The following is a 12894-nucleotide window of genomic DNA, read 5'->3' as shown; positions in this document are numbered from 1 at the left end:
CGCAATCTGCCGCTCTGAACGTTCTGGAAGAAGGATTGACCGTGCTGCCCCGATCAAGTCTCGGAGTCTGGGTGGGTAGCGCAGAACTGAAACCGCCGAAGGCGTCGTCGAATGAAACACCCAGTTGCTCTCTCGGCATTGCAAAGTTCCGGGAGGAGAAGCTAAAGTATTGATGACAAACTTCACCGAATACCATACCTTAGCAAGGACACGACGATCGCTTTTCTCGACGCGCTAGCAGACACTCAAGATGTATTCGCCCTACCCGAATAAGCCGCGGACGATGCACTTTCCCGAGGAAATCTGCCGGCGTTCGATAACAATCCAGAATTACCCCGTTGCAGACAGGATTCGCAGTCTACTTAAAAGCTAAAGCGAGTGCTTTTTGTCGGCGCCGAAGGTGTGACGAACTCCATTGGCAAAGCACAGCATTATCACTGACGAACACGCCCGACCTCTTCGTTAAAGCCCCTATAGAGCATCGCCCTCGAGAACTCCATGCCATCCGAGAGCAATTCGATGAAATGTTTCGTGACGACGTCATCCAGCCATCGAACATGCCATGGAACACTTCGTTTCTGCGTTTATTACCGCGGCTTAAATAGCATGACGAAGAAAAATGACTACCTGTTTCCTCGCATCGACCACACACAGGATCGGCTCTGTAACGCCAAGTACTTCTCATTGATGGACCAGAGGAACGGGTACTGGAAAATTAAGGTCGAAGAACGAGACCGCGAGAAGACTGCATTCATCACGCCAGACGGCCTTTTCGAGTTCAAGGTAATGCCATTCGGTCTCTGCTCGGCTTAAGCGACGTTCCAGCGAGTAGTGGTGGCTGTACTGGCTGGCTTGAAATGGAAAATGTATCTGGTATACTTAGACGACGTTGTTGTCTTTTCTTCAAACTTTGAAAACCATCTGAGAAGACATCGAACAGTGCTTGACGCAATCAAGTCGTTAGGTTTAACTTTGAAAGCAGAGAAGTGCCACTTCACCTACGAAGAGATGTTATCTCTGGGTCATATCATCAGCAAGGAGGGAGTTCACCCCGACCCACAGAAAACAGATGCGATCTCACAGTTTCCACAGCCCGGTTGAGTTGAGTTGGGTTGTTGTATGCCACAGGTGGGATTAGCCTTGCTTATTCTGCCGGCGATTTCTCCACCGTAGCGTCACTTATGTGTTAAAAAAAGAAATCTTAATATCCGTGAAATCCGTCCCACTATGCGCACAGTCACTTATAACAGTACATATACTACTCTAGTGGTCACCATCTACGCACATATTCAGAACATAGAGACAAGATCAGTGTCCTACAGAAATTGTAAAAGAAGGCGTGAAGACTCCCTTCTGCATGTCTGGTTTCCACTCAGGTAGATAATGCCCTGCAGTGCATCATGGAGGACACCTGTCTTCTTGAAAGAAGCAAGCATCACACACATTTCCGCATTGTACACTGGACAGCCCATAATATAATCTTCAATATCCCCGCAAACACCGCCTAAAAAAACATACGGAGACGATGCCTTGCCCATCTTATGCGTCCAGACAGGCTTACGAGCAGAGCCCGTGCGAATTTGATGTAGTAGATTGGCTTGATGTCTTTTCAGTCCCTTAATTACACATGTCGTGTGGAGCGCACTCCACAGGGTACTAAAATGGTTGGGTACCGTTTCTCGGAAGAGTCGTTTTTATATTGAGGGACATTTTTTAGGAAGTACCTGATAGTGCTTTATGGGCGAGACTGTCTGCCACCTCGTAGCTGGTGACAAGAAACCGGTACACCGTTTCCTAGGACTGTGCGCGTGTTACCGACAATTTTTCAAGAACTTTTCACGCCTCGCTGAACCTTTGATGCTGCTTACAAAGGCAGACGTGCAATTTCAATGGGAATAAGCACCGTAAGTGGAAGCCTTCGAGGAACTTAAGCGCCGCCTACAGTCTCCTCCCGTCCTAGGCCACTTGGATGAGAACGCTGAGACTGAGGTACACACCGACGCGAGTAGTGTGGGCCTATAGGCGCCGTTTTTCTTCAGAAGAGCACCGGACAAGAGAAAATAATCACCTAAGCCAGCAGATCCATCTCAAAAGCCGAAGCCAATTACTCGACGACCGAGAAGGAGAGCCCCACGATCATCCGGGCCACTTCAAAGTTCCGTCCCTACCTATACGGTCGACAATTCAAGGTAGTAAGTGATCACCATGAGCTCTGCTGCTGACTCGCCAATTTGAAGGACCCCTGCTGCTGGATGGAGCTTACGGCTCCAACAATTTGACATCACAGTGGTCTACAAGTCTGGTCGCAAGCATTCCGACGCAGACTTCTTGTCCAGAGCCCCTGTGGACGCGCCCCCACAGGACGACGACGCCTTTTTGGGTCCGGTAAGCGCCAGCAGCTTCGCTCAACAGCAGCGTTCGGAACGTGAGTTGCAAGACCTGGCGCACTACTTAGAAGGAAAGGTCGCTCCTTCTTCTGCTGCGTTCAGACGTCAGTTGTGATCCTTCACGCTGCGCAACGACCTCCCCGTGAAGACGAACTTGGCGCCAAGTAACACCACATACCTCGTTGTCGTGCCTAAAGCACTCTAAAAGGACATTTTGCAGGCGTTCTACGATGAACCGACAGCAGGGCACAACGTCACATCGGATCAAAGAGAGGCATTACTGGCCGCAGTTACTTGCTGACGTTGCCCTTTAAGCGGGAAAAAGTGCCTTGAGTGCCAGCGACGCAAGAGGCCCCCGATTCGACCAGCTTGGATACTGAACCCCCACCCCCCCCCCCCACCCCCCATGCCACCCCCGACCAAACCTTTTCAACAAATTGGGATGGATCTACTCAGCTCCTCTCGAATTCATCTGCAGGTAACAATAGATCATCGTGGCCACTTACTACCTCATCCGCTACGCCGAAGCAAAAGCACTGCCAAATGGTACCGCGGCCGAATCGCCAAGTTCTTTCGAACAAATTTTCTTGCGTCAAGCGTCGACCCAGGAGTACTCATCACAAACAGGGGAACAGCATTTACGGCGGAGCTGACGCAAGCCATTTTGAACCGCAGTCATGCAAGCCACCGACGTACTATACCAGCGTATCATCCCCAGACCAACAAAACGATCGTGGACATGATCGCCATGTACGTCGACAACGAGCACAAGGCCTGTGACGCCATCCTGCCCTACGTGATCTTCGCGTATAACACGGCCGTCCAGGAGGCGGAGTTACCCCGTTCAACCTTGTGTACGGTAGGGAGCCCCCGACAACACTAGGCGCGATACTTCTGCACGTGACAGAATACAACCTCGACGTCGCCGCCTACCTGCAGCAGGGTAGACGAAGCGCGACGGCTCGTCTGGCTGCTCATTAAAGACCTGCAACGCACTGACGCCCGACGATACAACTTGCGACGACGCGACGCAGAGTGCAAACCAGGAAATAAAGCTTAGGTTTGGGCGCCGATACGCCGTCGCGGACGGGACAAAAATCTCTTGCGGCGGTACTTCGGCCCATACAAAGTCCTTCAGCCCATCGGTCCGCTTATCTATGAAGTCATCCCCGACGGCACGACCACATTCCAGCGGCGCCCGGCGCATCCAGAAATCGGCCATGTTGCGCCCCTAAAGCCATATTACGCGTGCTGAAGGTGCTAGTCATGCTAATTTCTCGTATTTTGTTTTCTGTGTTTGTTGTGTAAGCGTCGAGGCGATGCCCTTTTAAGGGGGGAGTAATCCTACAAATATTTTGGATCTTTCTATGTTCTTTTTCGACAGCTGCCGGCATACGGCCTTATCACCGTGATTGTCGCTCGCGCGTCGATTATGTGCTCTTAGTTTATGCTCTTTGTCGCAAGACGCGGCTTTATCATTTCCTTTGTTGCAGAAGATGCTTTGAGATGTATTTCGAAAGATTGCAGCAACGCGCGTGTGTTTCTACAATATTCAAGGGTATGCTTGTCACCGTTTACAATTTTATCTCCATCTTTCCTCGCCGTCGAGGAATCGAGGGCTGACGCGTGAAGCGCGCATTTGTAGATCGACGACCGCTGAGCACGATTGTTGCTATCGCCGACGCCGATTGCTTAGTTCTTTTCTGGGCGCTAGTCATTCCAATCAAGAGTTGATTCCTGTGAAGATCAATTCTCCTCATTTGTTGCCAACGGCATTGTTACCATCAAGTGACGATATGCTACTGTCGGACTTAGATTTTTGTGCAGATGAATGGTATTGATAAAGTACGAAGTATGATTTTGACGCATATTGAACAGGCGAATGTATACATAACATCGCGAAATGAAACTACCTACGATAGGCATGCACAGTGCGTGTACTTCGAAGCCACGTTTTTTGCAGAGGATTTTTAAAAACCAGAGCTGCAGAGCACGCGAAAATGCAAACAGCGGAGCTCTGGTTGTAGCAAGCCAAGATGTTACCTTCTTCTCTCTTGACGAAGGGAGCAAACTCTTGAGGTCTGCTGCTGCAAGCAAAGTCAGCATTCCCAGCAAGAGGTCTCTACTATTGGCATTTTTCACGATATAAACTAGCTTTACAACAGTATCAACTGTGCCTAGCGTTGGGGCTTCTTGCTGTTGGAGTAAGTACGAATGTTTGTTAGTATTAATTCCGAACACTGAAATAAAACTGTGCAAAGAGTTTTCGGATATTTAAATTTCATCAGCAGTTTCTTTTAGCTCCAACTTGATACGTCGCTTTTTGCGCTTGATCACGGAATTCTCCTTATCCCTCCCCCCCCCCCCCCCCTTCCCTACTTCCTGTTCAAGAAAAGAGACTAGGAAAAAAGGCCAGAGCTTTCAGCAAACGCTGTTTATTCGCTATCTTCCCGCAAACAGTGACTGCTCGTAGGTTTCTATAGCCCTAAGTATTCTTAATATAGGGACCCCCTTCAACCTGCCGCATAGTATCTGTCTCATAGTCTCACTTTTTGGCCGGCAACAACTGCGCAGTGAAAATAGGCTCGTTTCTATGAAGGCGAAGCCTCTACATCATTTATGGCAACCATTTAGGGCAACAAACATCTTTAACCGAGACTACTAGGACGAAATGCACTATAAAAAGTGTCTATTTATGTGGAAGGGACATTACGCCTGCGACCAGCTTCATCAACCAAGCACTCTTTTCACAATCTAGGCAAGACATCTGTCACAGTTCGCACCATGCGGGGCCTCTACGACGTCGATCAGTGCTCGATACAACTCTTCGACTTCATTGTTAGGTTTTATAGCGAATTATTTTATAGCACAGTAAAATAAACACCTCAAATTGTTAAATTTCTGGGAACGTAATTTTGTTTCTACTACTTAATAATTGTGCGCTATATGGCGGAGAAGTGCACATAATCTGGCTTCGCTGCAGTAACAGAGATGAATGTACGCACAACTTTTGACATACTGTCAACATAGACAAGTTTGACATTATACCCTTGAAAAGTGATAGTGTAAAGCAAACTAATATCCACCGTAGAAACTAAAATCACCTCAAGACCACTAAGCGTAAAAACGGAGCGAAAAAGCTACATTGGCTAGGGTGACATGTCTTGAAGAATGCTTCCCGGCCGAGTCCGGCGCTTCAGGTTGTGAAGCCGGAACTTATTGCAGCTGTCAAGGCGCCAATGGTAACCTCAGTCATACCTTAATGATTCTGTGTATAGTTTATATGGTTTGCCGTTCCAAAGCGAAATCGGCTATTAGGGATGCGGTTGTAGACAGCTGCGGACATTTCGATTATCTAGGGTTATTTAATGGGCTCTGACGTCGCACTGTGCACGAGCGCCGTCAAGAGCCCTAGGCCTCACCTCCATTCAAACGCCATCGTCGCTGTGCGATTTAAACCGCGTACTCAGTCCCAGCAGTCGAGCGCCCTAACAGTGGACTACAGCCGCGGCGGAGGGTGCGGGTGGGTAGTCATAACTTAATTTATGACATACGTTACTAAAAAATTGTGGTTCAGCGATTGAATGATTCTCTGTGAGGTCCAGTATTCAATGTCTCTGACGGCAGGATGATGCGAGCAGAACGGATCACAGAAATTTCGAGTCATGATCGCGTCTCTGGAGAACGTTTTCAGCGCTTTGAAAGAGATGGTAACGTTTCTTGTAATAGGGTTCTTTCTGGGATCAAAACGAAGGACCACTGAGACATTCCGCAAGCAAAGAGACTGGCGCAATGATTAACCTCGAAAATCAAAAGACGTTTCAAATAAAGTTATCTTCAACGAAAGTTGCACTTACTGTCTTCTGAGACAGCACTTTTCAATTAAATATGCCTTATCACGAAACACCCATTTTAAAATAAAACAAGATTTGACATTTGACGGCATGTAACTAGTACCGCCATTACAGTCGCTCTGTTTGAGTTCCGCCTTATATCAGTATGCGAAGCCTGCTGTTTGCCATTCTAGCTATTTCAAGCGTGGCCACTCGTTTCATCTGATTCTCAACCCCCTTCCTTTTCCTCTCCTTTCCTTCAGCTCCAAAAGGTATCGCTGTGTCATCCACCACATGGTATAGGTGAAAATATGTAAGTGCAGCAGAAATGGACTGTCTGTATGCAAATATAAAGTTTTGTCTGAATGTGTGACTGGCGCGTTGATTTCACTTGTTAGGACCATGCAATGAAGAAACCACGAGAATTTTTCGTAGTCACCTCTTTCTACGATTAACAGTTTTTGCCCTTTAAATTGCAACCACAGAGAGCAGTAAATAAAAGTTCGCCATTACCCCCCCCCCTTTTTTTTTCAGCAATTGTTATAATAACGCTAGCGGGCACAACACTACCGTCTCCTTCGAACGAAAAACATAATTCTGAAAACAAAAACAATGCGTGCTCGCAAACAACATTGCCGTGTTGGGAAATGCGTGAAATTATTTCGTGGCTGTGAGCTACTCAGGCGAGCAGCCAGCCTGTCGCAAAAGGCCCCTTCCCTACCACCTTCTTTCTGCCCCTTCCCCGATTCCACACCATGTCAAGGAAAAAAAAAAAAAGAAAAACGCGAGAAACAAAAAAAAGTTGCGCTCTTTTTATTTTTATTTTCTTCCTCGCCATTGCAACAGCAGAGCAAGTGTTGCTGGTCGTCGGGATATAAAAGCGACCGGCAAAGGATGCCTGACACCAGCGAAGAACGCCTAGCTCAGCTTCATCGCCCGGATCATACAGCAAATTTTTTTTGCATCAAGTGCGACACTTACTACAGGATTTTCAGAAAGACAAAATGTTCGCCCAGGTAAGGCTGTCATGCACTCGCCATAATCGCGCCTGCCGGTAATGTGATTTATCAGCATAATATGGACTCTAACAAGCTAGGGACTGATTCTTTTGCTTTTAACCGAAAATAAGCGATGAAAATGTGCCAAATTTCATTTTAAAAATCAAGCTTTGACCCAAAAGCGTCATCGTTCTTGAGAAGCAAGCCTCAGCTAAAGCTGACTAACGAATAAGGGTTAAAGTAGGCGAAAGAAAATTAACTACAGGTGGAAGCTTGCCTCCCAAGGAAGTGATGCTCATTTTATCCTAGCTATTCCTTCGATCCCTACGTAAAACCCTCCTGCAGACTTGGAGTTCTGCAGACGGTATCGCCTCGTTACCAATGTCGTCTGCTTGCTTAGCGCCATTTACTGTTTCTGCTCTGTTACTGTTTCCACGCAGAGTTCTCTACTGTACGCAAGTAAGCCAACTCGAAACTACGGAAAAGCGTCACGTACAAGCACAATTGTCTGGCTTCTTAGATGATCGAGCTGCAAATTCGGCACTGAAGTCAATCCACTGAAGAAGTGCACCACCCTTTCAGACAACCTAGGGCCACAAAGCAGTGAAAAAAATATCAATCAACTTTTTTTAAAAAGCAATCTTCATTCGTTTCTGTCTAATGATTTAATGATTTTGCTTTCCGTTATTTTTAACGCATCACGTTGAAGGCCCCGTTACTCTAAAAATTCGGCGTCGGCGTCGTTGTGAGCGAACAATCAGAGGCATTGCGCTGGCAGGTGGGTAGCTGGCAGCTGGCTCTGCCGGGCACTGATATTTTTTTTTTTTTTTTTTTTTTTATGGTTTGTGCGCCTTAACGATACCGCGTAATACCAGAACGATCGGAGGAGCTGTCGCTCATTTGAGGTGCGGAGGTGGAATAACATTAAACCTTCCAGTGTACTTTGATGCAGAGTCAGGTACGATACGCATGGCACGTTCATACGGCTTGATTAAAGCGGGGCTTTATATGTGGGCTGGTAGCCTACGCTATCGCATCATGCCCTTATATGCGGAGCTTAGGGGTAACTGGTGATCCATAGAGCAACAAGGCGACCAGGGAGAAGACAGTTTGTTAAGTGTCCCCCTAGTATTTTTTGTTGACGATTTTGCTTCATCTTGCAAAATGATGCACGAGCAATAAACGTGCATTCTTGCTTGAGTACTGGTATATCAACAGTCTATTGTTTTCCGCAGGTAAAACTCTTGGTCTCATGCATTGCGGCTGGCGCCTACGCCCTACACCATCACCAGGCTGCAAACGCCTACCAGGGACCTGGCTATGGCGGTTACATCACGCCTGCAGCAGGCAGTCCTTACAGGGGATACACAGATTACGCATCGGTACGTAGAACGGAGATGGCGCATATTTTAGGCTCATGTCTTTAACACCGCAATTCTAGGGAAGAACTTCAAAACATCAAATACGACCTCAGTGTGATTTCTTGCTATCAGTATTCGAATTGCAGTTTCGTGTCGCTTTTACTTACATTTATCAGAGTGCAAATAAATGCTGCGCGGAAACGCTTGCTGCAGCCCATATTATATCAAAACAAATTACCTAAAATGATTAGTTGTTACTCACTCAACACGACATGGCCCAATGGTCAGAACACTAGTCCAACGTAAGTAAAAATATTTTAATTGCTTCCCAAACAACAAGAGATGCTATCAGTCACACCACAGTGAGGCATATTAATTTGCGTAATAAGTTTTTGATTATTTGATGAGTATCTTAGTTCTCACTTGGTACGCTGGCAATCCTTTATTTATTGAATATCCAGGCTACTTGCCTAACTCTCCCTATGATTCAACAAGTTGACATTTCCAGCTAATCGGACTTGTGATTTTATAGCGCAGTTTCATATCTTGTTCAGACGTAGGTGTTTCTGCCAATAGCGAGTAAGCTACTGCTGTATTTTATTCCGCGCGTCCATCAAAGCCATCTTATGTAATCAATAATCAAACGGTAGATGAAGACACCGACATCGACCTCTTTGTCGCCCTCGTCCTGGTTGCCAGCTACTCGCTTCTCTTCTTGAGTCACGTGTTCTCTTTAAAGTTAGCAAAGCTGTGCGTCATTTTCCAAGGGTCACATTTTATGCTGCGTTTGCATTTTCTCAGTTACGCACACTTAAGCACACTTTGTTTTTCCCCGTGTGACATTCTCTCGTGAGAGCTAGTTCACATTGATACTCGCATAGATCACTAACCAGTACGGGCTCCTTCCATACAGCCACCTCAGCCGTACAGCTTCGGCTACGACAACGTGGACGAGTACGGCAACCGCCAGTTCCACAGCGAGCAGGGAGACGCCAGCAGTGCTAAAACCGGCTCGTACGGCTACCGGGACGCGTACGGCCTCTACCGCCGGGTCAACTACATAGCGGACGCAAACGGATTCCGTGCCACAGTGGACATCAACGAGCCGGGCACCGCGCCTGGGGCTAGCGCCGACGTCATCTTCAACGCCGCACCGGTTGTCCCGCCGACCCCTGGCTACGGTACAGCAGGCTCAACGGCCGGAGTCGCCCCATTCGCCTACGGTGCAAGGGTTGCTGCACCCAACTACGGCAGTGCCTACAATGGATACGGTAGACAAGGATACGGCCAATACGGTGGCAACTTTGGCGTCTATGGCTACGGTGGCTACGGTACCTACGGCCCCACTTCCAGTGCCCCAGCCCTTGGCGGATATGCGTACGGAGGATACGCTCCATACGGCCAAGCTTCCGCTGGCTACGCTGCCGGCCGATACGCGCCGGGTGGCTATGGTGCTGCGACTGCACGGCCTGCCGGTCAATACGGGTATCGCCGCCGGTAGCAAATGCTTTCGCACGATTGAAAGAGAACATTGCTCGTATAAGCAGATGATCGGCGCTGAGCAGGCTCATTTGTTGCGCAGCATTTTTATTTATTATTTTGTAGCACTGAACTATACTGCATTCTCTCAATACCCAGTCAGCATTAAATCCAAGCAAGACAGATTTCATGTTTTCTGCTTCATGAACAGGACGAAAGAACTCACTATGACGTGTTTGCTCACTTATAATGTTGAAAAAAAAAAAACGTCAAATAAAGGAGTATTGATATTCAGCGTGTATTTCGCTCAGATGCATTCAGAAGCATCCTCTTTTCACAGTATTGCATTTATTTATTTTTTTATATGTGCTTTGCAAATTCTAAACTGTAACTTTTGTAGATTTCTTAAATATCACTAGAAGTGGCAAAGAAGCCTGTGTAGTCTGGACACTTAGTTTTAAGGTTTATCCGCGTTGCTCGCAAACATATTCGAATATACTTCCCAATAGGACACCAGAACAGGTACAAGACCAAGGCGCCTTGTATCAAAAAAGGTGAGCATAACGCCATCCCAGCACGAATATGAAGCTACGTGTTCATGTTTTTTTTAAATTTTCCGGTTTCTCTTTCAAAATCGCATTTCATATACCTATGGTGACCTAGTGATATCTGTAAACCTTTCTCGCAACATAGCATACACTGGATGCTATGAATTACGCTGATAATTCATTTCAAGATATCCGAAAAATACATATATATTTATGCTACATTCACGTTTACGCAACGAAATGACGATAACTTAAAGAAGTGAGCAGAAAATGTAACTAAGAAAAATATTTACCTTTTTACATATCCCTTGCAGAAAAATTAACAAATTAGGAATGAGGTAATTTTCAGCTCTTATAGTGCTCCTGTATGATGTAGAGGCTATGATTAAATGAATTTAGGCAAATAGAAAACGTAAACCACAGCAACCTAAGGAATTATTGTAATTCTCAGTTTTCAACTATAGACTAAGAGCGCACAAAGTGTAATAATTTGCACCCAAATATTCGAGTTGAATTCCGGATTACAGCACATATACCTAATAAAGACTTCATTTACACTTTACGATCATAAGTCTAAGTTTCCCAGGTTGATATTAATAACTGAAGACAATTCATTCTGCCCTTAAAATTTCACAAGACTAATTAACTGCCGTCCACAGTCAATCCTTAAATAGCATTTGGTGTCTGATGTTGACGAAATCATTGGAGTTTGGTCATCTGATGAGAAGAGAGGAGTCGCTGGAGAAAGATTTGATGTTGGGAAAGGTTGAGGGTCGCCGGAGAAGGGGTAGGCAGCGAACGCGATGGTTAGATGGCATTCTCGAGGCATTGCAGATGAAGCTATGTGATGTTAAGAAGATAGTGAGAGACCGGAAAGCGTGGCGTGACATGGTCCATAGGGTCACGAAGAGTCGGACACGACTGAACGCCTGAACTGAACTGTTGACGAAATAATATCAATACCCCACGGACGCTGTCTGGCGGTTTGAGCAGCCGCATGTTTGCGAGAAACTGCGTGGTTCGATCGCACAGTGCTGCCAGCACCTCGCGGTTTTCCTTAGACACAAGCTTTCCGTCATTTTGTGGTCGACTTCCCTGATGTAAGACACTTGGCGACTGACACTACTCGTACCTACTAAACAATTCAGCAATGGTCTCTGGGGCTAAACGGTCCTTGGACCATAAAAGTTAGTCGTCGTCGTCAACCTACAAAACTAGCAATGCACTTGCGAATAGTTAAAAAAGAAAACGAAGAATGCTAAAAAGCAATGATGTTTCATTTAGACAGTCGTCTTGGAGATGTTTACGGGAACAAAGGCTGTAAGCAGATATGAAACAATTGGTTGGTTTACATTGTTTAACGTTCCAAAAGGACTTAGGTAATCAGAAAGAAACGCCGAAATGGAGGCCTCCAAAACTTTTCTCGCATCTTGGATTTTTCAGCCGTCCTGACATCACACAGGGCACGAAGCACCCTGCTTTTCGCCGGCTACTAAAAGCGGCCGCTAGAGCCAGGTTGTGGCCCGCTTTCTCGGGATCAGGAGTGGTTCTAGGCCACGTAGGGTATGCACGAAAGTGACATAGAGATCATTGTGAAGTGATTATGCCAACAATTTCGCGCTTTCTTGCCTGTGTACCGAAGAATTGTGTGCCGCACGTGGGAGAAATAAAAAACGTATCGACCGGGGTCTGGCCTTTGTCAAGGAATGTCCGGCCCATATTTTGTAGTTCAACAAAATGAACAAAGTTAAACACACTGAATTGGAACCAGCAACTCTATGCATGTTACTTAGCTGCAACTAAAATTGTCCCATTTTTTGCCAACGACAAATATTATTTCCTAAAAGAGACCGAATTACAGTATCTGACTTGTAGTCCATAATTTGTAAAATCCCCACAACAATGTAACCAAACGTAAAGTAATAAACACCAAATTCTACCTGTTTTACAAACTTGTGTTATCTCTGTAACATTTTTTTTTTTTTGTGACACTTAAAAAAAATTGCAACCTGCAATAATTGGAGAATGAACCTGGCCCATCGAGTACACAGCGTGATGGCCTATCTTAGTAGCTTTCTTTTTCTTTTTCATCTGCTTTTTTTCTGACGTGGATGTACCCGACTTATGCGTTTTCTACAGGTCGCTATGGCAAACTAAACCGCTATATTCCGTGCAAGATAAAAACTGTCGGCGTGCTTCATGTCGCTACTTGGCTCAATTAGTGATCGATATTCTTTGGCGCTCTGCACGAGCGCTCTGTCTAGAACGAGGAAAACAACGCTGAAACT

At 46.2% G+C, this 12894-nt stretch overlaps 1 protein-coding gene across 1 annotated transcript; it reads left to right on the top strand.

Moving 5' to 3' along the window:
• Window positions 1-3126: 3126 nt before the first annotated feature.
• LOC146200410 (uncharacterized) lies at window positions 3127-10080 on the top strand. The gene is made up of 3 exons (XM_084592352.1): window positions 3127-3246; window positions 8454-8600; window positions 9493-10080. Exons 1-3 carry the CDS (start codon window positions 3127-3129, stop codon window positions 10078-10080), a joined length of 855 nt encoding a protein of 284 aa, XP_084448478.1.
• The last annotated feature ends 2814 nt before the right edge of the window (window positions 10081-12894 follow it).

The sequence above is a fragment of the Amblyomma maculatum genome, chromosome 2 (assembly GCF_055883805.1).
Source record: "Amblyomma maculatum isolate TAMU_Amacu chromosome 2, ASM5588380v1, whole genome shotgun sequence".
Classification (NCBI taxonomy): domain Eukaryota; kingdom Metazoa; phylum Arthropoda; class Arachnida; order Ixodida; family Ixodidae; genus Amblyomma; species Amblyomma maculatum.
Note: the sequence above shows the minus strand (reverse complement) of the source record. Positions and strands in the feature narration are given on the sequence as shown.

Bases quoted from the DNA above. Each gene is read 5' to 3' on its own strand.
- LOC146200410 (XM_084592352.1), top strand. From the start codon at position 3,127: ATGATCGCCATGTACGTCGACAACGAGCACAAGGCCTGTGACGCCATC. The intron at 3,247-8,453 runs GTAGGGAGCCCC...TGTTTTCCGCAG, and splicing joins CCCGTTCAACCTTGTGTACG to GTAAAACTCTTGGTCTCATG. The intron at 8,601-9,492 runs GTACGTAGAACG...CCTTCCATACAG, and splicing joins GATACACAGATTACGCATCG to CCACCTCAGCCGTACAGCTT.